Source organism: Dama dama, chromosome 25 (assembly GCF_033118175.1).
Source record: "Dama dama isolate Ldn47 chromosome 25, ASM3311817v1, whole genome shotgun sequence".
In the NCBI taxonomy this organism is placed as follows: Eukaryota; Metazoa; Chordata; class Mammalia; order Artiodactyla; family Cervidae; genus Dama; species Dama dama.
The window spans coordinates 11,191,320-11,214,438 of record NC_083705.1 but is presented as its reverse complement, the minus strand read 5'-3'; the positions used below and the strand labels follow the sequence as shown (position 1 = coordinate 11,214,438).

The 23,119-nt window shown below is 46.3% G+C and overlaps 2 protein-coding genes across 3 annotated transcripts in view; both read right to left on the bottom strand.

The window, feature by feature from the left end:
* Positions 1 to 23,119, bottom strand: part of KCNIP1 (potassium voltage-gated channel interacting protein 1) — a 402,876-nt gene that overhangs the window by 73,506 nt on the left and 306,251 nt on the right. The gene's annotated exons all lie outside the window — the stretch shown is intronic.
* Positions 6,247 to 7,027, bottom strand: LOC133046480 (translin-like). The gene has a single exon (XM_061129321.1). It carries the CDS (start codon positions 6,931 to 6,933, stop codon positions 6,247 to 6,249), a length of 687 nt encoding a protein of 228 aa, XP_060985304.1. The 5' UTR covers positions 6,934 to 7,027.

The window sequence follows — 23,119 nt, the reverse complement described above, 5'->3', positions numbered from 1 at the left end:
TTTAAATAACATATTTCAATGGCCTCATGAATATTTAGTGACTCAACTAAGTAAAACAAATGTTGCCAAGACAACAGTCCCCTGGGGACCTGCTGTAATAGACAGACAAGGATGATCTGTAATTAGAATATGGACTGCATGCAAATGGTGGGTCTACAGAGTATAAAAATAACTTAGTCTCTTACAGATTATGAGTCTCTCCTTTACCATATTATTGCTGTTAACCTGCCCATCCCTGAAGACAAACCGACTGAAGCCTATCACCTCTGCAAACGATCACAAATTTAAAATTAATGGTGTCAGAATGAATGATGCTTGCCTTCCTACACCCAGTTTGCAAATGTCCTCCACTTTCCCACCCCCCTCTTCTCCTCCTGGGAAAACATTTGTCTTCAGAGGCCAGCAATGAGGCATTTGCCATTACATACATTATGACATATTTTACATATGCTCCAAGAAGCCAGGGCTAAATTACACTGGTGAGTTATTAAAAACAGCTCTCAATGCTATTATTATTTATTGCATTTCCAACTCTCTGCAGCAGCTGATTACACTGCTTAATCTTGTATTTTTTAAAAAAATTCTCCATCCTGAAATTAATTCTCCCTGCAATGAATAAGCAAGGTCAGCCACACCAAGCATCCTTTGGAAAAGAAAGTTTGGATTCTGGAAAGCAGTTTTATTGACAGCCCTGGGATTGAGCCTCTGTTTCCCCAGGCTCAATTCTTTGTATCTGGGGAAACAGGCTCAATATTTCCCATGAAATAAGAATCTGCCTACAATGCAGGAGACCCAAGTTCGATTTCCTGGGTTGGGAAGATCCCCTAGAGAAGGAAATGGCAACCCACTCCAGTAATCTTGCCTGGAGAATCCCATGGACAGAGGAGCCTGACAGGCTACAGTCCATGGGGTCGCAAGAGTCGGACACGACTTGGAGACTAAACCATCACATGAACATTTCTTCTCCAAAGTGTTTCCTGGGAGAGTTCTCCAAATCACAGGTCTGCAGTGACCTTCTTTGTGACCTTCTTTGCCTCGTTGAAGGTCTTCAGCGATCTGGCCCCTGTCTACCTCCCAACCTCATCTCTCACAGTACTGCCTTTTCAGCCAGGGCACAGTCATCACAGGGGCTCATGTCTCCTCCAGGACCAGGCTCTGCTTTCTGAGCTTTCCTGCCTGCTGGTCCTTTTATCTAAAAATTTACCTCCACCCTTATTTCTGTTCTTAACATCTTTTCCTTTCAGCTTCATCTTAGGAAATAATCTCCTTTGGGAAGCCTCCTGAATAAAAGCATTTCTCACCTGCTTCCAAGACACCCCGCCCTACATCTACTGGGGCTCTTGGCACATGGTATCGTCACTGTCTATCTACGCATCCATTTCTTGTCACGCTGTGAACTTCTTGAGAGCAAGGGCAGACTGCATTTGAGATCCCAGCATAAAGCCTAGCCCAAGTGCCCCGAAATTAAGAAATCCCCAAATGAAAGCAGTGTAGTGGAGTGAAAAGAGCTAAATCTTTTGTATTAGACATTTATTCATTCAATCATTCAACAAATATTTATTATCTATTATGAGCCAGGCACTGTACTAAGCAATAGAAACACAGTGATTAGAAATCAATTGTTATGGTGCCAATGGACTAATGAGGCAGAGGTACCTGCCTCAAGTAATAGCACAAGCATATAATTGCAATTCATGGTGAGTGTAAGCTCCTGTCAGGGAACAAACACTCAGGGCTATAACAACATAAACAGGATGCAACCCAGGCTGGAATCAGTGTAGGGAGTTTCATGAGGGATGCCTTCCTTGAGGAAGTGATGCTTAAGCTAAGACCTGAAGGATCATCAGGCCTTAACCAGATGATTGGTAGGACAAGAGTATTTAAGAAAAAGGGACAGCCTGTGCAAAGGTCCTGAGGTGAGTAGGTGCCTGATTGCTGAAGAAGTTTTTGGGAACTGACTGAGTCTCGCATTAGAGGCAGGAAATGAACAGGGGTAGATAGTATGGAGTCAGAAAAGGTTGAGAGGCACTCTAGGGTTAGGCCATGCAGTCTTGTAGACAATGTTGAGGTTGTTTATTCTGGGCACAATGGATTTTAAGCAAAGGAACAACATCATGAGTGTGAGTGTGTGTGTGTTACATTTTATAATGTTTGCAATGTAGAGAACAGAATAGAAAGTGACAAAGTACGTAGAGATTATGGCATAGGTATCTGCAGATTGCCTCAGATATCACAACGGTGGTAACATGGAGTTAATGATTCAAGGACCTCATGGAGGTGTGAAGCCTTCTAGAGGTACCCTTGGAGATAGCTTGACCTTATTTTAGGGTTGTAGGCCTGCTCTGGGATATCCCCCCTTACTGACCGAGGCTCAGCCTTTCTGGGGTTAGCTGGTTTGGGGCCTGTGTTCTAGAGGCCTAGGGGCTGGCATACTCAAGCACAGGTGAGCTCTATATTTGTACTTATGCCTCTGGGATAAAGAGATCAGAGAACTGGACTTTACTTCTAAGTTATAAGTTCTGCCTCTAAGAACTTCTAGGTTCTTGGAAGGGTCAGGTCAGCTTCAGAGTAGCCTTAATCTGCTACCATGAGAAGAATGGGACCTTGGGGTATGTGGTCTGGTTCATCTTTCGCTTCCCTCCATCCATTCATCCATATCTATGCACCCAACAAGTACTCCCTGAGAAGATATTGGAGGGGAGTCTGACCAGGGACCCCTAATGCAGACCTTGTTCTGCCTGGTCCACATCTGTCGTTATCTGTTAGTGTCTCTCAGTTGTTGCCAAGAGATGAGACTGTCATAGAATCTTGTTCTTTTGGTTCTTTGGCTGCTGAATTGGAGCTCCAGGAAAATCCTGCTTTCTTCTCTCCTGATTTAATTGGCCCATTATTTTGAACTTTTGTAGATAAGGGAATAAAAAAGTCAGTGGAATATTGTATTCATCACATTCAAATTAATATGCTTCATTACCATAAAGACAGTGAGCGTGGTTGCAATATTTTCTCAAAACTTTTAATTGAACAGAACACGGGAGGGGGGAAAAGCGAAAGCTGAAACAACCAAGCTCAGATGTTGTTTTTCACTTTCTCAGAATGTGTGCTGTTTGTGATCTACTCATCTCATTAGTGTTAATTATGAACTAAAATAAAATGGCATTTAACACTGTGCGAGGCTTTAATTAAAGCCAAATCTCCATATCCAGGAACTCTCCAAAGTCCAAGGTAGTTATTCTACAAGAGTTTAAGCTTCTGTTGGGTCAATGGTACACCTATACACGCTCATCTCCCTCCTGTGTGAAGGCTTCTGGAAGCCATCCATCCACCCATCCATCCATATATACATACATACATGTATCTCTTCACCAAATAACATTTTACTTTAACACTTAAACTTTAAAGTAGCTTTGGGGGAAGAAAACACATATTTGTTAAGGTCCATTATATTTATCACTTCAAATACATTATCTGAAGCCTAATACAGCACCGGTAATATAAGGAACATTCAAGTAAGGGTGGTTAGTAGTACTGTATACATCATCTCTTTAATCATCAAAACAATCCCATAAGATAGGGACAGAGTGTTATTATTATATCTGTGTTACAGGAAGTAAAGTTGATGTCCAGAGAGATTGCGTGACTTGCCTAAAGTCATATTCACTCCATCTTTTCCTGCTTTGCAATGCTGAGCTAGAAAGAGTATTCTGGATTATCTAAATTCATTCATTCAGCAAATGTAGATCATTTGCTCTGTGCAAGGATAAACACTAGCAGCTGGAGGAAGCTCAGTCCCACTGCTTACAGAGTCAGTGGGCTCGGCAGACATTGGCTGGAGATGACAAATCAGTGCTATAGATGCTGAGAGAGAAGTAGAACGGAGGAGCATCAACAGGGGCACCAAGTCCAGCCTGGGAATCCAGGAAGGATGAGACCAGTGGAACAGTTTCATCCAGGAGTCCTGCAGAGACACCAGTCGGAAGGGTGGGCTCATGGTTCTTCTCTCAGGGGCTCTGGCAACCCCAAGCCCAGCTGCCCAGTAGCAAATACGGCGCAGTGCTCAACCAGCCAGACTGTAATTGAGCCTCCATTAAATCCCGGGAACTTCCCGCATAGCATGCCAATGGCTGACCACAGTCCTCGGGGCTGCTTGGCATCAGACTCCATAGATAATGTTGAAACGTCAGTTCCTGGCATCCACCCTAGGCACTGGGACACATTTGTATTCCCTTCCTCCCTCGTTACGATCCCCCGATTCTGTGTGGTTCCTGGGTTCTGATATCTGAACAGGGCTCCTCTCCTGTATGCCACAGTTCCTTTATTTGGAGGAAAAATCAACACAGGAGAGCAATTGCTGGTATGATCAGGGATTCAGGGATTTCTAGGGCTGACTCATTGCTTAATGACAAGGGACAAGGTAGGGGCCAGGACTAGAGCGAGTCACCTGCCCCACGTCAAGCAACAGAAGCAGGAGTTGGACCCAGGACTCCTGACTTCAATTTGATGGCATTTCCCTTTTCCTAACAGAGCCCAGTGGGGAGCCTTTTAGGAGATTCTCCTATACTTGGGGGGAGGTCAGGATGCTGTGGAAAGTGATTCTTGCCCATAGGTTCGTTTCCTGTTTGCCCAGCTTTGGTTGACTTACTCCTCTCCCCTCCCTAGGAGCCCTGCTATGTAGGGACTCTGTCTGTCTGTGACTTGCCCCATTAGCTCAATGCTTAGCCCCTCAGAGGTTTCTCCTTTTAAACTGTCTTCAGGGAAAAGGAAAGTGATTTCAAGAAAGGCATATATTGCTTTTGGCATCCCCACATCTCTCCCCTGTGATTTTTTTTAGGGGTGAAACCTATGACTCAAAGTGGCCAGTTGCATCCTAGGTCCCCTCAGTAACAGTGATTGTTCTGGGACGAGCACAGAACCTGATCACTATGAACGTTTGGGATTTAGTTACATGAGCTAAAAAGTCCCTTTCATTTTAAAAAATTAATTTTTATTAAATTTTATTGTAGTATAGTTGCTTAGGGCTTCCCTGGTGGTTCAGCAGTAAAGAATCCCCCTACCAATGTAGGGTTCAACCCCTGGGTCAGGAAGATCCCCTGGAGGGGGAAATGGCAACCCAGTCTAGTACTCTTGCCTGGAGAGTCCCATGGACAGAGGCGCCTCATGCGCTATGGTCCATGCAGTCACAAAAGAGTCAGTCACGGCTTCAAGACTAAACAACAACAAATAGTTGCTTTACAATCTTGTGTTAGTTCCTACTGTACAGCAAAGTGAATCAGCTGTGGGGCCGACTCTTTGGGACCCCATCAGTCCGTGGGGTCCCAAAGAGTCAGACACAACTGAGAGATTAAGCACAGCACACACACTCACACACACTCAGACACACACACTCAGACACACCCTCAGACACACACTCACACACTCAGACACACACACTCAGACACACACAGACACACCCTCAGACACACACACTCAGACACACACTCACACACACTCAGACACACACTCCCACACTCAGACACACACTCACACTCAGACACACACACTCAGACACACACACTCACACACACTCACTCACACACACTCACACACACACATACTCTCACACACACGTTCACACACACACTCAGACACACACTCAGACACAGACACATACTCAGACACACACACTCAGACACACACACTCACACACACTCAGACACACACCCACACACTCAGACACACACTTAGACACACACTCAGACGCACTCAGACACACACACACTCTCACACACTCACACACACTCACACACACACACACATATCCCTTCCCTGTTTAGGTCACCAGAAAGTCCCTTTAGTTTAAGCAATTTTAAGATAATTTTTTAATTATTTGCAGTTCAAAGAGTTCTGAATGATGAAATAAAAAAAATAGTAAATAATATGAACTGAGTGCTTACTTTGTGCCAGGTACTGTTTTGAGTTCTTAGGTTTTTTTTTTTTTCAGGGTAAGCAAGGAAAAAACTTTACCAAGAGATCAACATGTACATTTTCTGACAAAACTCAAGTACACTGAATTACAGAGCAAATTCACTGAAAACAACAACAAAAAACCTGTCTTTGTAAAGGCTATTCTGTCACCCCCTAGAGTGTCTGATACACCACACAGCCGGGTACGAAGGTGAAGCGCGGCGTTTAGCGACGGGCCATCCTAACCGCCGTGGCGGGCGCGGGGCTGGCCGGGCGGGCCCGGCCGGAGGCAGCAGCGTCCGGGCGCTACTTCTCCAGGCAGGCCGCGGCCGCCTCCGTGTTGAAGCCGCGGATGGAGAGGTCGTAGACCACCTCCTCCACTTTCTTCACGTCGTACTTCAGGCCGTCGTGGCGCTTCCGCAGGGAGTCGTTCTGGAGGTTGAGGAGGCGGAAGCCGGAGTCCAGCTCGTTGATGAAGGTGGAGATGTGCAGCGGCCGCGAGTAGTCCCCGGCGGTGACGCTGTTGACGGACAGCCTCGACAGTTCACGAGCGAGAATGAGAACTCCTGAGAGAGAGTCTTCCACATCCAAGTGAAATCCCTTCTCCCGATCAGGCTCAATGCCAAGGATCTCTGTAACCGCTTCTCGGGTCACGAGGGTTTCGGACTCCAAGTACACACCGAAGGCGGCCAAGAAGACCAGGCGCTGCAGCACAAACCTCCAGTGCTCGTGAAACCGGTAATACTGTTCAGCAGGAAACTTGGTCTTCAAAGACGTTAGATGTGTTTTTACTGTACCAAAATGTTCTCGAGCTTTCAAACACCTCTTTGGAATGTCCTGAAACCCAGCACCCTGATGGACCCCTTGCAGTAGAGTTAAAATCTCTCGAGCTGTTTGTTCTAAACTCTGTACAACTTTTCGGATTTCCTCTCGGATGTCCTGCTCGGCAGCCAAAAAGCCCTGCGGCTCCACGAAGATCTCGCTCACAGACATGGCGCCGGCCGCACGACCGTCAGCCAGGGCTGCGAGGGGGGCCGGCAGAGTGCGTTCCGGAGACAACCGGCGCCTTCAGTTGCAACGGCCCGCCGCCACCTTGAGTTCTTAGTTTTGTGAACTTATTTAGTATTCACTGCAACCTTATAGAATATGTAATATTGTTATTCTTACATTGGCCCTGGTGAGGTTAAACAACTTACAGAATAAAGGGAACCTGGCATGTAGGTGATGGATCTGGGATTTGAACCTGGGCAGCCCAGCTCTAGAACCCATGTTCTCAATAGCAATGCAATCCTATCCCTGGGTATATATTCTTTTCAGTTAAATTCCAAGGGCCCTCTTTTCATTTGCTGATCTTGTAGAGAGACAGTTCCTCATCCAGTCTGCTCAAATTCTTGGGAAAGTGAAAGCGAAAGTCGCTCAATCGTGTCTGACTCTTTGCGACCCTATGGACTATACAGTCCATGAAATTCTCCAGGTCAGAATATGGAGTGGGTAGCCTTTCCCTTCTCCAGGGGATCGTCCCAACCCAGGGATCAAACCCAGGTCTCCCGCATTGCAGGCGGATTCTTTACCAGCTGAGCTACCAGGGAATCCAACAGACGAATTTCATGAGGTTCCCGTGGGGGAGGTGATTTGCTTGTGCAGTACATCCCAGAGGCCTGCCCACCACACCAAACTTGCCCTTCTGTCATTAGAGGATGCGTTTCTTCAGATTTATTAATAATAATTACATGGGGTCGCAAAGAGTCGGACACGACTGAAGCGACTTAAGACATACACACAAATAATAATAGCTTTAACATGTTGAACACCTGCTGTGCTCCAGACCCTCTTTTAAGCCTACTGTACACATTATCTCACTTAATCCTTAGAAAACAGGGAAGTGCAGTCAACTATGGTGTTCAAGTTCACTGAACTAGGAAGTATTCTTGTCCTCAAAGTCACACTCTGACTCCTGGGCCTTGGACCTGCGGTCACACAGAGGGAGAGGAGCGCAGAGGCCAGTGACCAGGCAACCCGAGAAAGGCCAGAGGGACTTCCCTGCTGATGCAGTGGTTACGATGTCGCCTTTCAACGAAGGGGTGCGTGTCAGATCCCTGGTCGGGGAGCTAAGAGTCCATGTACCTTGGGCCAAAAGACCAAAACAGAAAAAATGGAAGCAATATTGTAACAAATTTAATAAACACTTAACAAAATAGTCCACATTAAAAAAAGACAAATCTTAAAAAGTCGGAATGACTCATCGACTCCAACCAACCACAGCTGTGGGGCAGGGAGAAAAATCAGTTCCCACTCCCTGGGGATATCACTTGGTCTGATGGAGACCAAGAGTGAAGGTGCAGACCAGACTCCTCAACTAGCCAGCACCTAGCAGAAGAGACCAGGTGAAAACACCTCACAATGTTAGTTATGGCTTTCTCTGCTGTTGGCTTATTAGGATAATCTTCATCTGTATTCTTGCTAAATTGTCCATAACGAGCATGACTTATTTTTTTACTCATGAATAAAATGAAGCAAAACAACAACCTATTATGAAAATTAATACAGAATTCTCCAATAAAAGGAATCCAGGATCTGTGGAGAAATGGCTGATTCTAGGGTTGGGGTAGAAAATAAATAAAAGGAGCTAGGGACTTCGCTGGTGGCCCAGTGGTTAAGGATTTGCATTGCAATGCCAGGCATGCAGGTTTGATCTGGTTGGGGAATTAAGATTCCACATGTCGTTGCTGTTCAGTTGCTAAGTCGTGCCTGACTCTTTGCTACCCCATGGTCCGCAGCACACCAGGCTTCCCTGTCCTTCACCATCTCCTGGAGCTTGCTCAAACTCATGTTCACTGAGTCAGTGATGCCATCCAACCATCTCATCCTCTTGTCATCCCCTTCTCCTCCTGTCTTCAATTTTTCCCAGCATCAGGGTCTTTTCCAATGAGTCAGTTCTTCACATCAGGTGGCCAAAGTATCAGAGCTTCAGCTTCAGCATCAGTCCTTCCAATATTCAGGGTTGATTTCCTTTAGGATTGACTAGTTTGATCTCCTTGCTGTCCAAGGGATTCTCAAGAGTCTTCTCCAACACCGCAGTTTGAAAGCATCAATTCTTTGGCTCTCAGTCTTCTTTCTGGTCCAACTGTTGCATCCATACATGACCACTGGAAAAACCATAGCTTTGACTAGACGGACCTTCCACATGCCTTGGAGCAACAAAGCCCACAGGCTGCAACTAAATCCAGATGCAGCCAAACAAACAAATATATTTTTTAAAAAGGTTATAAAATGAGCCCAGAGCATCTTGTATTGCCAAAAAGTAAGGAAGAGCTCAAAAAACAAACAAAAAAACTGTACAATGATGAGAATGTGTCAAAGAAATACAAGAGCCAACTGAGAGAGCTCCCAATGGCCAAAGGTGGAACGATTTGAACAACAAAATGCTAAATAATACTGAATCATAGCCCAAAGTATAAACACAAATATCCATGATAATATAAGCATGTCTCCTGTGCAGGAGAATTCCAAATAATTGATGTAGATACACCACCCTCAAGGAGGTGGAGCATAAATCCTCAATCTTTAGGTATGGGCTATGCATAGTGGCTTCCTTCCAAAGAGGACAGTATGAAAAAGGGGAGGGTAAGAAGCTTTACAGAGGAGAAACCTAACAAACACTACTCTGCCAGGTGATCAAGGTCAACATCACAGTGATGAACCATGCTGATTGCATGTATCCTTGACATGAATGTGATATGAATGGCACTTTACCTCTTCCGTCTTCCTCACCCAAACTATAACTCAGTCTAAACACAAGAAAAACTTCAAGCTGAGACGTTTTTATCAAGATATTTTTTTATCAAGAAAAGACCTAATTGAGGAACATTCTATAAAACCACACAGTAACTCCTCAAAACAGCCAAGAGGAGCCTGAAAGGACAAGGTGATTAAATGCACTGTGGTGGCCTGGATGGGATCCTGGAACAGAAATGGACACTAAGTATCCATAAAAACTAAGGAAATCTGGTTTGACAGAAAACAGCAAATTCTGTAAAGCAATTATCCTTCAATTAAAAAAAAATAAAAAAAACTAAGGAAATCTGAATTAAGTACAGACTTTAGTTAATAATAATGTAGCAATATTGATTCACTAATTTTGACAATGCAAGGGTAAGATGCTAAGAATAGGGGAAGCTGGGTGTTGGGTGTCCCAGAACTCTCTATTACTTTTGCAATTTTTCTCTAAATCGAAAACTTCTAAAATAAAAAGTTTATTTAAAAAGTCAGGAAAAGGGAGTGGGCAGTGGTAGCAGATGTGTGTCACAGTCTTCAGAGATCACTCAGCCCCAGTAGCAATGCAGCTGGAAGGAGAAGCTGTTTAACTCCCAGTGATTTCTACTTTGCCTCTTTTTCCTTAGAAAAATCTAGACATCTGTCTCTTAGCTGGACTGGAAGGGAACAAGGTTATTTTATCTAGCTGGCTTCCCCGCAAGTCCCACAGAGATCTCCTGGCAGTTAAATTCATTAACTTGGTATTTTCTAATGATTAACACTGATCAATAATCTGCAGGGTCTGGTCCTTAAATCAATTCCCCCATTAATAAGAATGAAAGCACCATTTTATTATCAAGCCCTGGACCTTTTGCAGAAAAGGCTTCTGGGGTTTGGGCCTTCCATTCCTGCTGCTGCGTATCAGGTTAATTAAAACCCCCACTCAGGTCTCCCAAGCCGCATGCTTGTGTCTTGGAACAATATTAGCTCGCGGGAGAGACCTCTAAAAAAATGGGGTGAGTCTTTCATTCAGTGAGACACTCCATTGGTTAGTCAACTAATTTTTACTCAGAACCTACTAAGTGCTCCGGTCTCTGCTCAAATGCCCCCACCTTAGAGAGACCGCCGCCCCTTCATCACGTTATCGGAAAGGTCACTGTTTTAGCTTTCTTCACTGTTACTGTGGTTGTAGCTTTCATCACCACTTGCTCATGTATTTAACGCACTTGCTCACTCTTGTCTTTTTGGTGTTTTTTTTTGTTTCCCCACTAAATCTAAAGCCCCAGGAAAGATTAATTCTAAACGTGGAGAGCCACAGAAAGAAGTAGTGGGGGACTTCCTTGGTGCGCCAGCGGCTGAGACTCTGCACTCCCGGTGGGTTTGACCCCACACACTGTAACTGAGACCTGCTTCAGCCACATAAATACCAAACAAACAAATATTTTTAAAAAGAAGTAACAGGGTAGGACCTGTGTTTTGGAAGGTGAACACACAGGGCCAGAGGAGGCAGTTCACAGAGCTGTTGAGACCGCACAGTGCTAATGGGAGAAGGAGAGGAAGGCTGCTGCAGGTTCTAGGTGCTGGGATGGACAGCACTTGTGGAATGACTGCGTCTGGGTGGAGAAGAGGGAGATTTCGAGGCTGATTCTCAGGTCTCTGGCTTTGGTACCAGTCCACCGGGGAAGGACACATGGGGAGATGACCGGAGACTGGATGGGGTCGTATTTCCTGAGAAGGGGGCATATGATGAGGAATCCAGAAAGTTATCTTTCTGTTCTTCTACCTCTGATAGTACCCCAATTCCTTGTCTTCTATAGGAGAAACTCTGGAGACTGGGGCTGAAATCCCCATCAGCTGGCCTCATGTACGTTCTGGGTGGGGAGAGAAGGTTGGTGGGAGAGAGGGGAGCTGGGAAATGACACTCAGGCCACCTCCTTTCTGGTTCCTTCTCAAATGTGATGTGGCACAACTTCATCTGCAACCCCTTGAGTTGGCAAATGAGCAAGTGGGTCAACATGCAGTACATAACGTTGTGTTGACTTGCAAAGAGACGAGGAGAGTGTGATATAGGGCGGGCGAGCCATAACCCATGTGCCTTTCCAGCCTCAGCCCCGTTCTTATACCAGTGCTCGGGACCTCTGCTAGGTCAGGGCTCCAGGCGTAGGCGCATGGCACACCTCTAACCACTCTGCTTACCATCTAAAGACTTCCTCACTCCTGCTCACCTAAAGAAGGCATGCTGGCTCTGTCCTTGTGATTCACTGACTCCTAGAACCTTGGAGTTAGCAGGGATCTTAAATGCCAGTTAGCATTATCCCATATTTGTAGGCCAGGAGAAAGCAGAGATGCCTTGGCCAAGATCAGACAGGAAGTAGTAATGAATGTGACCTTCCAAGTCATGTATGTTACTGTACACACATGAACCATGAACCTCAAGTGTCCCCACATCCACAGACACACACTCAGGGAAACACAGGATCCTTTCCTGGACTCCCTCTGTGGGCTTCAGGCAACGGACCACCGCCAAATGTTAACTCCAGGCTTGTCTGGCCTCTCCTCTGAGCTCCAGCTGTCTCCTCAGGATCTCCATCTGTAAGGCTAATAGGGAGCTCAACCACAACAGGTCCAAAACCATCCCCTTGATTTCTGTCTCATTATACCTGCCCCTGAGTAAATCTTCCAGAAAGTGACAATGACGGCATGTCAAAAACCTAGGTGTCATCGGAGACTCTTCTCTCTCCTTTACCTTTCCAGTCCCCATGCAAACGCTCAGAGGGACCTGTTGGCTCAATTTCTGAATACATTGCAAATCTGTGTTTGTTAATCTCGCTTGGTTCTTGCAGGAAGTGAGCAGTTAACCTGTGCTGGTTCAGTGTGTAGGACACGCCGTAAGGAAGGAACAAGGGGCAGCTAAGCCTGGAGGTCCCTGGACCCTGCCGGTGGTGGTCGGCAGTGAACAGGCCAGGCATAGCCAAGGGCTCCACCTTGGTGGGTCCCTGGGGCCCTCGTGAGGAAGAAGCAGGAGACAGCCTGGCCAGCTCTCCCCTCTTTCAGATTCTCTAGTGTAGAGGCAGATGCAAAGCTCAGGGCAGAAGTCCACATGAATGTAGAACAGGGAAGTTGGGGCAGAGGCCCTAGGCCTGGAGTCCTAATCTGTTTTGTTTTTTAAATTTTTATTTATTTGTTTTTTGTTTCGGCTGCTTTGGGTCTTTGTGACTTTCTCTAGTTGCAGTGAGCGGGAGGTACTCTTGAGTTGCTGGGTGGGGGCTCTAGGCCCTTGGGCTTCGGTTGCTGCAGCACGTGGGTGGACTCGGTAACTGTGGCACACAGGCTTAGTTGCTCTGTGGCATCTGGGATCTTCCTGGATCAGGGATCAAATCTGTGTCTCCTGCACTGGCAAGTGGAACCTTAACCACTGGACCACCAGGGAAGCCCCTGATCTCCTCTTATGCTGGATCTTGAGCTGCCACCCAGCTAGTTGGGGAGAAACAAAAGGACAAATATCCACTAACTGGGCTTCTCATTACAGAAACTACACATCAAAAACATTATGCTCTCCACTCCCGTTGGCAACTCCCTGTGATCTGCTCTAAGCAGACAAATGACTGCTTTGTATAAAAATCATTCTCCTTTAAATATTAAGGGGGAAAAGTTTTCCAATTTTCTTTGGCATGGCTTTCTTATTATTTCTTGAGGGCAAAGACTTCCCATTTCAAAATGGAAATCAATGAGAAACATGATTGAATTTGGGAAATGCAGTTTCACAGTTGACAGTTCCAGACTGTGTCACAAGTTCTGAAAGCTATAAATAGATTTATAATTCATACGAACATTTTGGAGATCGGAAAAGTGGCTGGGTCTCACTATGTCATACGACTGACTTAGACCGCCCTGTCACTTCAGGTCTGTTCTTTTGCGACAAAGAACAACTTGAGATATTATTTCCTTGTACCTTTCTCCACACTCCTCCCACATCAGTGGGTCACGGGAAGGATTAAATGGGCTGGTGTGCATCAAGAAATAGTCCCGAGTGGGCAGAAAATAGTAGGTCTTATCATCTTTCTAATCTTGGAACCCTGAAAGGGCCAAGAAAAGAAAATCTCAGAGGTTATTAGGGGATGAGTCATGATGAAAGGGAGTAATTCTAATAGTAAAAGCTCTTCTCTCAAGGTTAAAGTTCTAAAAGAAGATTAAAACATGGAACCACAAAAGCAAAGCATCTGGTCCAGCGTTTGGTTTAAGACAAAAAGTGGAGGAACTTCTCTGGTGGTTCAGTGACTAAGAATCTGCCTTCCAATGCAGGGGACTTGGGTTCGATCCCTGGTCAGGAAACTCAGATCCCACATGCCAAGGAGCAACTAAGCCCGTGTGCCACAGCTAGAATCCTTGCACCACAATAAAGATCTCACAAGATGCAGTGAAGATCCTGTGCACAGCAACTAGACCTGCTACAGCAAAAAAAAAAAAAAAAAAATCCCTCTGCTGTGCACATCAGTTCTTCACTCCACTCTGCATACTTTGGAACATGCAAGGTATTTTTAACCATGTAAGACTCTGGGTGAGCCCTCAGGGAAGAATTCTCTAGAAAAACAAGGAAAAGGAAGAAGGAAATTCTCCCCAAAGTGTCAACAGTGATTCTTTCTGGGTGGCAGGAATTCAGGTGACTTCCGTGAAGTCCCAGAATGGAAAGAGAATGTGGCCCATGTGTCTCAATGTTTTGGGTGCTAGGCCTATATACCACCTAAATGATCTGAAGTACCACACACCTCATGTTTCTGAAAACCTCAGCTTAGCAGGCTGCTCATATTCTGTCTGTTGTGTGACTGTCAGAGTTTGTAGGCTCCCAGGGCCCAGGCAAGAGATTTTTGTGAGGTGTTATGCGTTCAGACTCTTAATGGAAGACATTGCTGTGTTTGAAATTTGGGACTCACAGAGCCTTTGGCGTGACGCTTCTTGGTGCAGATCTGCTCAAGTCACTGGCTCCATTCATTCCTTCCTGCATTCACTCCCTCACCAAACACTTCCCACACTCCTGCTGCAGCTGGCAGATGTCATACTAGATGCTACGGCCTCAGTAGGACACAAGACAGACCCTATTTTGACTCCCCACCACCAGCAAGAAGAGATTGAGGTTCCCTATAATCTGCCCCTACCCCTCTGCTTCTAAAACTCATCTCCTGCCACTTCTAAGAAAGGCAATGGCTGGAATGATACCCAACAGTCTTTGGGCCCCATATTATTATTATTTTTTCTCTGTGTGTGCATTTGCCCACACTGATCCCGATACAGTGTCATTCCTTTAGGCCCAGCTCAGGTGTTACCTTTTCCATCAAGGAGCCTCCTTAGACACCTCTTTGACAGTCCTGTGTGTGCATACCTGCTCAGTCATTTCTGACTTCTGTAGTTTCTGACTCTTCGAGACCCCATGAACCATAGCCCCCCAGGCTCTTCTGTCCATGGGGATTCTCCAGGCAAGAATATTGGATTGGGTAGCCATTCCCTTCTCCAGGGGATCTTCCCGACCCAGGGATTAAGCCTGTGTCTGCGGCATTGTAGGCAGATTCTTTACTGACTGAGCCACTGGGGAAGCCTTTGATGGCCCTGCAGGGGCACCTGTTCCAGAAGTTACCACATTCAAGGCCTCATCTACTTCATTCCTGAGGTGTGAATCTCAGTGAAGGGGCTGTGATGCCAGAGAAATACAGGCTGCAGGGTCAGGTGTCACAGGACTGAAAACAGAAGTTAATTCTAGGATTTTTTTGCATATCTGAGTCTGTGCACCGAGATTCATTCCCGGAAAACTGGAAGGAAGCTTTTCATAGAACCCGGCTCATATACATGGGCGGTAGTTGAAGGAAGCAGCTGCCTAATATTAGGACAGCGTTCCCTGGAGGTTGGGAGAGGCTGAAAGGGCATGACCTCCATGGCCACACCTCTCAGAGCCACGCCCCTCAGAGCCACACCTCTCAGAGCCACGCCCCTCAGAGCCACACCTCTCAGAGCCACGCCCCTGAGTCTGGCTCCTCTGGCTTCAGGAAGGCAGTGTGGCCAGAGGCCAGATCTCTGAGCCTTGAAACGGGAGGAAACGGCACACAGAGTCCGTGCCAGCCGGTCCTGTCCTCGCTCTTTCCCTTATTCCAGCCCCACCCACACCAGCCCTTCGGGCCACGAGGCCCTTCCAAGCCCAGCCTTTGTCCCCCCATCCACAAGCTTACTCCGAAAGGCAGAGCTTTTCTAATTTCCCGTCCTGTGGCAGAGCCATCGGTCAACGGGCAAGATGACCGACTGGTCTGAGAGGGACTCGCTCCCAGGATAGGACTTCCCCCCCTCCCCCAGCAGGCACACGGTAATTAAACTGTTTCTCCAAGAAGACTGTCAGTTCTCAGAGGACAGTGGGAATCAGAAGTGGAGTGGAAATCAGGGTTGAGATCTCAGCCACAGAAGGTGCCTGTGCTTAACGCTGAAAGCCAAGCTCCCCCACAGCTCTGACCTACCACCCATGTGCAAAAGCAGTCCAGGCCACCCGAAAGCGGAGAAGTCAGCTCTGGAGGCCTCGCTCCGTTCCAAAGGCCGTCAGCACATCCAGGACCTATGGACCGGGGCTTAGTGATGGTGGGCTCTGGAACTGGGGTTGGCCTGTCTGGGTGGGGCCACCTGAGACTGATTGGGTCGTGGGTGCTGTGCTGTCACTCAGCCGTGTCCTACTCTTTACGATCCCGTGGACTGTAGCCCGCCAGGCTCCTCTGTCCATGGGATTTCCCAGGCAAGAGTACTGGAGTGGGTTCCCTTCTCCTGGGGATCTTCCCAACCCAAAGACTGAACCCAGGTCTCCCGCTTTGCAGGCAGACTCTTTACCATCTAAGGCACCAGGGAAGCCCACTAGCACCACTTAATTTGGGTTAGATGTAAGCAAATGTACTCAGATGGAGATAAAGGTATTTTTATGTATGAGAGAGAAAGAGAGAGAGGAAGGCAGAGAGAGAGAATAAATATGAGAAAACAGTGAAATGGGAGCTGAGGAGAAATTCAGTCTTGCATCTAAAGCAATGCTCCACAGTTAGTTACAATCTCTCTGGGTCTTGGTTTCCAAGTGAGGTCTCCTGTAGCATGAATCTCACTGGGCTGAGTGTGACCTGTATGGTAACACCAACATTCTATCAGACATATGTAGTCTTCAGACAGCTTGGTCCCAATACATGCCAACTTCATCAAATGCACAACTAAAGAGAGATTTCTCCTAATGTTGGGGGAAAAAATGACTTTTGTTGGTTGCATATTGCGTTGGTGTTTTTCATGTATTATATTGTAAGGATGATTTAGGGAATCTCAAGCATAATTCTGACTATGCCCAGTTATTATCTTTTGTGCTGATTCCAGAGACACTGAAGTCATTATTTTATAATCTTCTTTATGCAGTTAACTTACCTGTCTTTATTTTTATAAGTGGTAATGATGCAAACTTGATCCCTGTTTATTCTTGAATTGTTCCAAATTTGAGATTAGCACACTCCAAAATAATGGTTTTATGATACACGTTATAAATAGAGTTCAGAATCAAATTGTGTGAACATCATCTTACTACATTCCAGAAAGCCATAAAGAAAAATTCGCATCATAAACCAGATAATGTTAATGCAAGTCATGTACCTATTGTGAAACTACTGGCTCCAATAATACTCTGAAAATGAGAATAACATTGCAATTTTCACCAACAAATAGATAACCTAATTTAACCACAGGTAGACTTGAGCTCTATCCAGATGCTTGATATACAGGTAAATCATACATAATATCTGCATAGGAAAGAGTAATGGGCAAATTCAACAGCTGGAATGAGCACTTGGTTTTAAATATGTTTTACCTTCATTAAATGCATTAATATTCATGAGTAAATGACTATATATTTGAGTTTTCTGTGGCAATGACAGAGATTCAGCCAATCTCCCTACTTTTGAAATGGATGTTTGCATGTGCACTGTGCTTAGTCGCTCAGTCATGTCCAGCTCTTTGTGGCCCCACGGACCACAGAGCCCGCCAGGCTCCTCTGTCCATGGGGATTCTCCAGGCAAAAACGCTGGGGTGGGTGGTCATGCCCTCCTCTAGGGGATCTTCCCCACCTAGAGATCGAGCCCAGGTCTCCCCTGTTGCAGGCAGATTCTTTACTGTTTGAGCTACCAGGGAAACCTAAATGGGTACCCAGCATCAAAGTACAGCATGATTTTATGGTACAGCATGATTTTATGGTGACTGGAGTAGTATATGCAGTTTTACAAATTTGTTATCGACTTGTGGCCATGACTGGAAGGTGAGTTCATTCAGGCTCTCAGGTGTGGGTCGCCCTTTGGGATGTCCCTGAGGCCCTGAGGCACTGAGCCTGGCTCGCGCAGCTGCGAGGCAACATTTGACAAATGGAAAAACCGGTGCCCGGGGGAATGGCATGGACACCCCAGAGCAGAAGAGCACAGAGAAAAGCAGGTCCCAGAGGGCAGCCTTCTTGGCGGAATTAGGACAGAGCCAAACCCCAGAGTCAGGAAGGGCTTAGGATTGGTGGAAAGCTGTGCAAAGAAGATTTCAGAATGAGAGGAGGGAGAGACAGAGGGAGGCAGTGATGCGGGGAGAGTGAAATGGCATAGGAAAGGGATGAGGATGGTGTGATTTTTGTAGAAGAGGAATTTCTGGGTGAAGAAGGCCACCTGTGGACTGGTCAGAACAGCACCCTTTACCCTAGGAAATATCTTCCTCCAATTTAAATGTTTTTTAGTGAAAATTGTGATGTTCCTCAAAAGGAGCCGGCTCCCTGGCTACCAGCTGCTTGATGTGGAGGAGTTGGGGGGGAGTCCATCAGTCTTCTTCATGGAATGCTGGAGGGTATCAATTCACTCACTCTCTGCGAGGGCAAGCTTTTCCAACAGACCTGGAGTTGTGGAGGGTGGCCATCCTCTGCTATGTTCGTCAGAAAAATGACAGCATGTCTGCAGGTAAAGGGAGGCGGGGATGAGAGAGCAGGAGGCAGAGAGAGCTGCCCTAGGCACTACATTCCAGGCCCCGGTCCCCCTGGGGCTGCCAGCCTCCATCGGTGTGCCTCTGAGAAGTCCTTGGCTTGAGATTAGTGGTTTATGTTAACTGGCACCAAATTCGAGTTTTGTTTTTGCTTGTTTTCTTTTTCAGCCTAGTCACACAGCATGTGGGATCTTAGTTCCCCCACCAGGGACTGAACCCAAGCCCTGGGCATTGGAAGCTTGGAGTCTTAACCATTGGACCACCAGGGAAGTCCCAAATTAGAGATTTTTATGTGCATCCACAACAGGAGTCTGGGTTGGGCAGAGAAGGTCTCACAAACTGTGACACAAAACCCCACCTCAAATTCAGAGGGAGTCTCCGAGATCTGTATTTTTTGACGGTGATGAAGAGTGAGGAGGGGGAAGCAAAGGAGGAGACACACTTATGTCTTCTTGCTCTTGGCCAAGGTCACACCTGGCCACAGACTTCTCCCCCTTCCCAGGTGCACACGACAAAACGCAAAATCCTGGGTCCAGAGAGCTCCAACCGCTGCCATCCCTCCTGGCCTGTATCGACAGAAAAGGGATCCAGAGCCGGGCTGTCTGCCCTCCGCTTACTCAGCGGTCGTTCTGTCTGCCTCCCAGCGCTACCCGGCTGGAACTCCGCTCGGACGCCCGGCAGTCTCGCTCGCCACCCCTCCCCTCAGGGATGCGAGGGGCACTGTGCCCCCTGGACCTGGGTGCAGACCTCCACTCCTCTCCCCACAGCCCCTGTTCCATCCCAGCCCCGCAACAAGTTCTGCTTACTTGGGTGTGTGTTCTCTCATCCCAGATAAGCAAGACGAAGAATGAAAATCTGGGCATATTAACATCTAGAACCAACCTAAACAGCTGTAAATTTCTGGAAGGCAGGGACTATGCCTTAGGATTTTTTTTAAACTTTGTATGTTATATTGGAATATAGCTGATTAACAATGTTGTGATGGTTTCAGGCGCACCGCAGAGTGACTCAGCCATACACACACATGTATCCACTCTCCCCCAAACGCCCCTCCCATCCAGGCTGCCGCTAACAGTGAGCAGGGTTCCCTGTGGTCCTGGCTGGTTCTCCACTTTAAATAGAGCAGTGTGTACCTGTGGCTGGTTTTTGTTTTTTGTGGGTTTTGGGGGGGGGGGGTGTAGAGTAGTTGGAGAAGGGAATGGATACCCAGTCTAGTATTCTTGCCTGGAAAATCCCAAGGACAGAGGAGCCTGGTGGGCTACACGTCAGACACGACTGAGCAACTAACACCACTACTGCTCATGTAGGGAGGAAGGATTCAGAGTGGTGTCAGGAAAAGAGCTCCAGCTTCTCCATCTGTAAAATGGGAAAGCAGCAACTACCTTTCCACAGGGATGTTTTAATGATAAAGAGAGAATATACATGTAGAGGCACTGGTACATGCCTGCCATGTCACAGGCATGAAAAGAAATGCCAGGCCCTCTCTGCCCCAGCGACTATTTTCATATAGCTCAGTCGTTAAAGAATCTGCCTGCAGTGTAGGAGACCTGGGTTCAACCCCTGAGTTGGGAAGATCCCCTGGAGAAGGGAAAGGCTACCCACCCCAGTATTCTGGCCTGGAGAATTCCATGCGCTGTATAGCCCATGGGGTCACAAAGAGTAGGACAAGACTGAGTGGCTTTCACTTTCACTCGCCCCAGCACGTCCCCTCGAGTCTGACAGCGAATGTCACTGAGACAAGCAAATGTGGACGCCTGCCGGCTTCTCCAGCCCAGCCCCCTGGTTCCATCCTGAGCGGGCAATGCTCCCTTTCCTCTGCACCTGGCCACTTCAGCGGCTCCAGGTCCTCTCCTCCTGATCCCCCCCAACACACTCCCAGGGACAGCAGCTCTACCTTTCGCTTCGTCTCCCGCCCTCTCTCCTCCTCCCCTACAGCAGCCCGCTTCCCCATCGCTCACCCTGACAGCCACAAACGCCTATTTATTTGCCAGCTAACTTCCTGGTGGTTTAATATCCCCTTGAATTACTGTACAATCTCTTTCAAGTTATATTTGATTATTTTTCACATTTAAAAACATGAACACAGTTACCCAACAATGGCACGTGCCATTACAGTCAGAAATAAAATAGTATTGCAATACTATCTATGCATCTTAGACAAGGACTCAGTCCCTGGAAATTATGTCTCTAGCAAGGAGCGAAATCTGCCGTGATAGGTACCATATAAATGCATATGAGACAATAAATAGTTACAAAGGGAGAAGATGCTGAATAATTAATCCACCCGCCTCTCCAGGAATGCTCTTTATAAATCTGTCCCAGGCGTTCATTTGTTGTTTTGTTTTTTTTTTAACAGAAGCAAATATTTAAAAGTAAAAAATAAATTATGTTCAGGAAGGAGAGATAATAAGAAAAAATCAGTGGGAGGGAGATAGAAGATTATAGATGGTGAGAGTTCCAATATTCCTGTAACATCAGCCGGGTGGCACTTGTTAAGGAAATGGATGGGGATATTCTGAGGGAGATAGGATTGGTCTAAAATCTGATCTAAGCACTAGGTATTCATGCTGGATTAATGCTATGGACGTTGTTTATTGCTGTCGTTGTTCAGTCACTAATTCATGTCAGACTCTTTGTGACCCCATGGACTGCAGCACGCCAGGTTTCCCTATCCTTCACTGACTCCCAGAGTTTGCTCAGATTCATGTCCATTGAGTTGATGATGCCATCTAACCATCTCATCCTCTGTCACTCTCCTTTGCCTGCTGCCTCCAGTCTTCCCCAGCATCAGGGTCTCTTCCAGTGAGTCAGTTCTTCCATCAGGTGGCCAAAGTATTGGAGCTTCTGCTTCAGCGTCAGTCCTTCCAATGAACATTCAGGACTGATTTCCTTTAGGATTGAATTGTTTGATCTCCTTACAGTCCAAAGGACTCTCAAGAGTCTTCTCTAGCACCACAATTTGAAAGCATCAGTACTCAGTACTTCAGTACTCAGCCTTCTTTATGGTCCAACTCTCACATCCATATATGACAATGAAAAAACCATAGCTTTGACTAGACGGAACTTTGTCAGCAAAATGATGTCTATGCTTTTGAATATGCTGTCTAGATTTGTCATAGCTTTCCTTCTAAGGAGCAAGTGTCTTAATTTCATGACTGCAGTCACCATCTGCAGTGATTTTGGAGCCCAAGAAAATAAAATCTGTTACTGCTTCCACTTCTTCCCCTTTTATTTGTTATAAAGTGATGCAGACAGATGCCATGTTTTTGGTTTTTGAATGTTGAATTTTAAGCCAGCTTTTTCACTCTTCTTAAACACTCATCAAGAAGCTCTTTAGTTCCTCTTCACTTCTACCATTAGAGTGGTATCATCTGCATATCTGAGATTGTTGATGTTTGTCTTAGCAATCTTGATTCCAGCTTGTGATTCATCCAGCCCAGCACTTAGCATGATGTACTCTGCATATAAATAAAACACTCAGGGTGACACAAAACAGCCTTGTCTACTCTCTTTCCAATTTTGAATCAGTCCGTTGTTCCATATCTGGTTCTAACTATTGCTCCTTGACCTAAATACAGGTTTCTCAGGAGACAAGTAAGGTGGTCTGGTATTCCCATCTCTTTAAGAATTTTCTAGAGTTTGTTGTGATCCACACAGTCAAAGGCTTTAGCATAGTCAATAAAGCAGATGTTTTTCTGGAATTCTTTTGCTTTTTCCATGATTCAATGAATGTTGGCAATTTGATCTCTGGTTCCTCTGCCCTTTCTAAACCCAGCTTGTACATCTGAAAGTTCTTGGGTCACATACTGCTGAAGCCTATCTTGAAGGATTTTGAACATAAACCTACTAGCATGTGAAATGAGTGCAATTATACAGTAGTTTGAACATTCTTTGGCCTGCACCCAGGTCTGTGGGTAGCTGGAGAAGGAAAAACTCACAGGGATACGTATAGAAAAACTCTAGAAATTTCCTCCCTTCCCTTGACACAACTGGATTTCCAAGAATCCCAGGGTAAGTACAAGATTTTATGTGATCCAATCCAAATTTGACTTTGAATTGCATCCTTCCCACCTTTTCCTAGTTATACCCTTCAAACCTTTTTGGTTTGGAGCCAAAACAGCCCCAAACCCTTCTGCCCTTCAGATATATTTGCTCACTGGCTTCAGTTATGTCCAACTCTTTGAGACCTCATGGACTGTGGCCTACCAGGCTCCTCTGTCTGTGGAATTTTCCAGGCAAGAATACTGGAGTGGGTTGCCATTTCCTCCTCCAGGGGCTCCTCCTGGCCCAGAGACTGAGCCCACGTCTCTTGGGTCTTCTGCATTGGCAGGTGGATTCTTTATCACTGTGCCACTTGGGAAGCCCAATTCTCACTCACCCTTCTCCTGATTACTGGGTCTAAAATTCCCCAGACTGGAAATTGCTT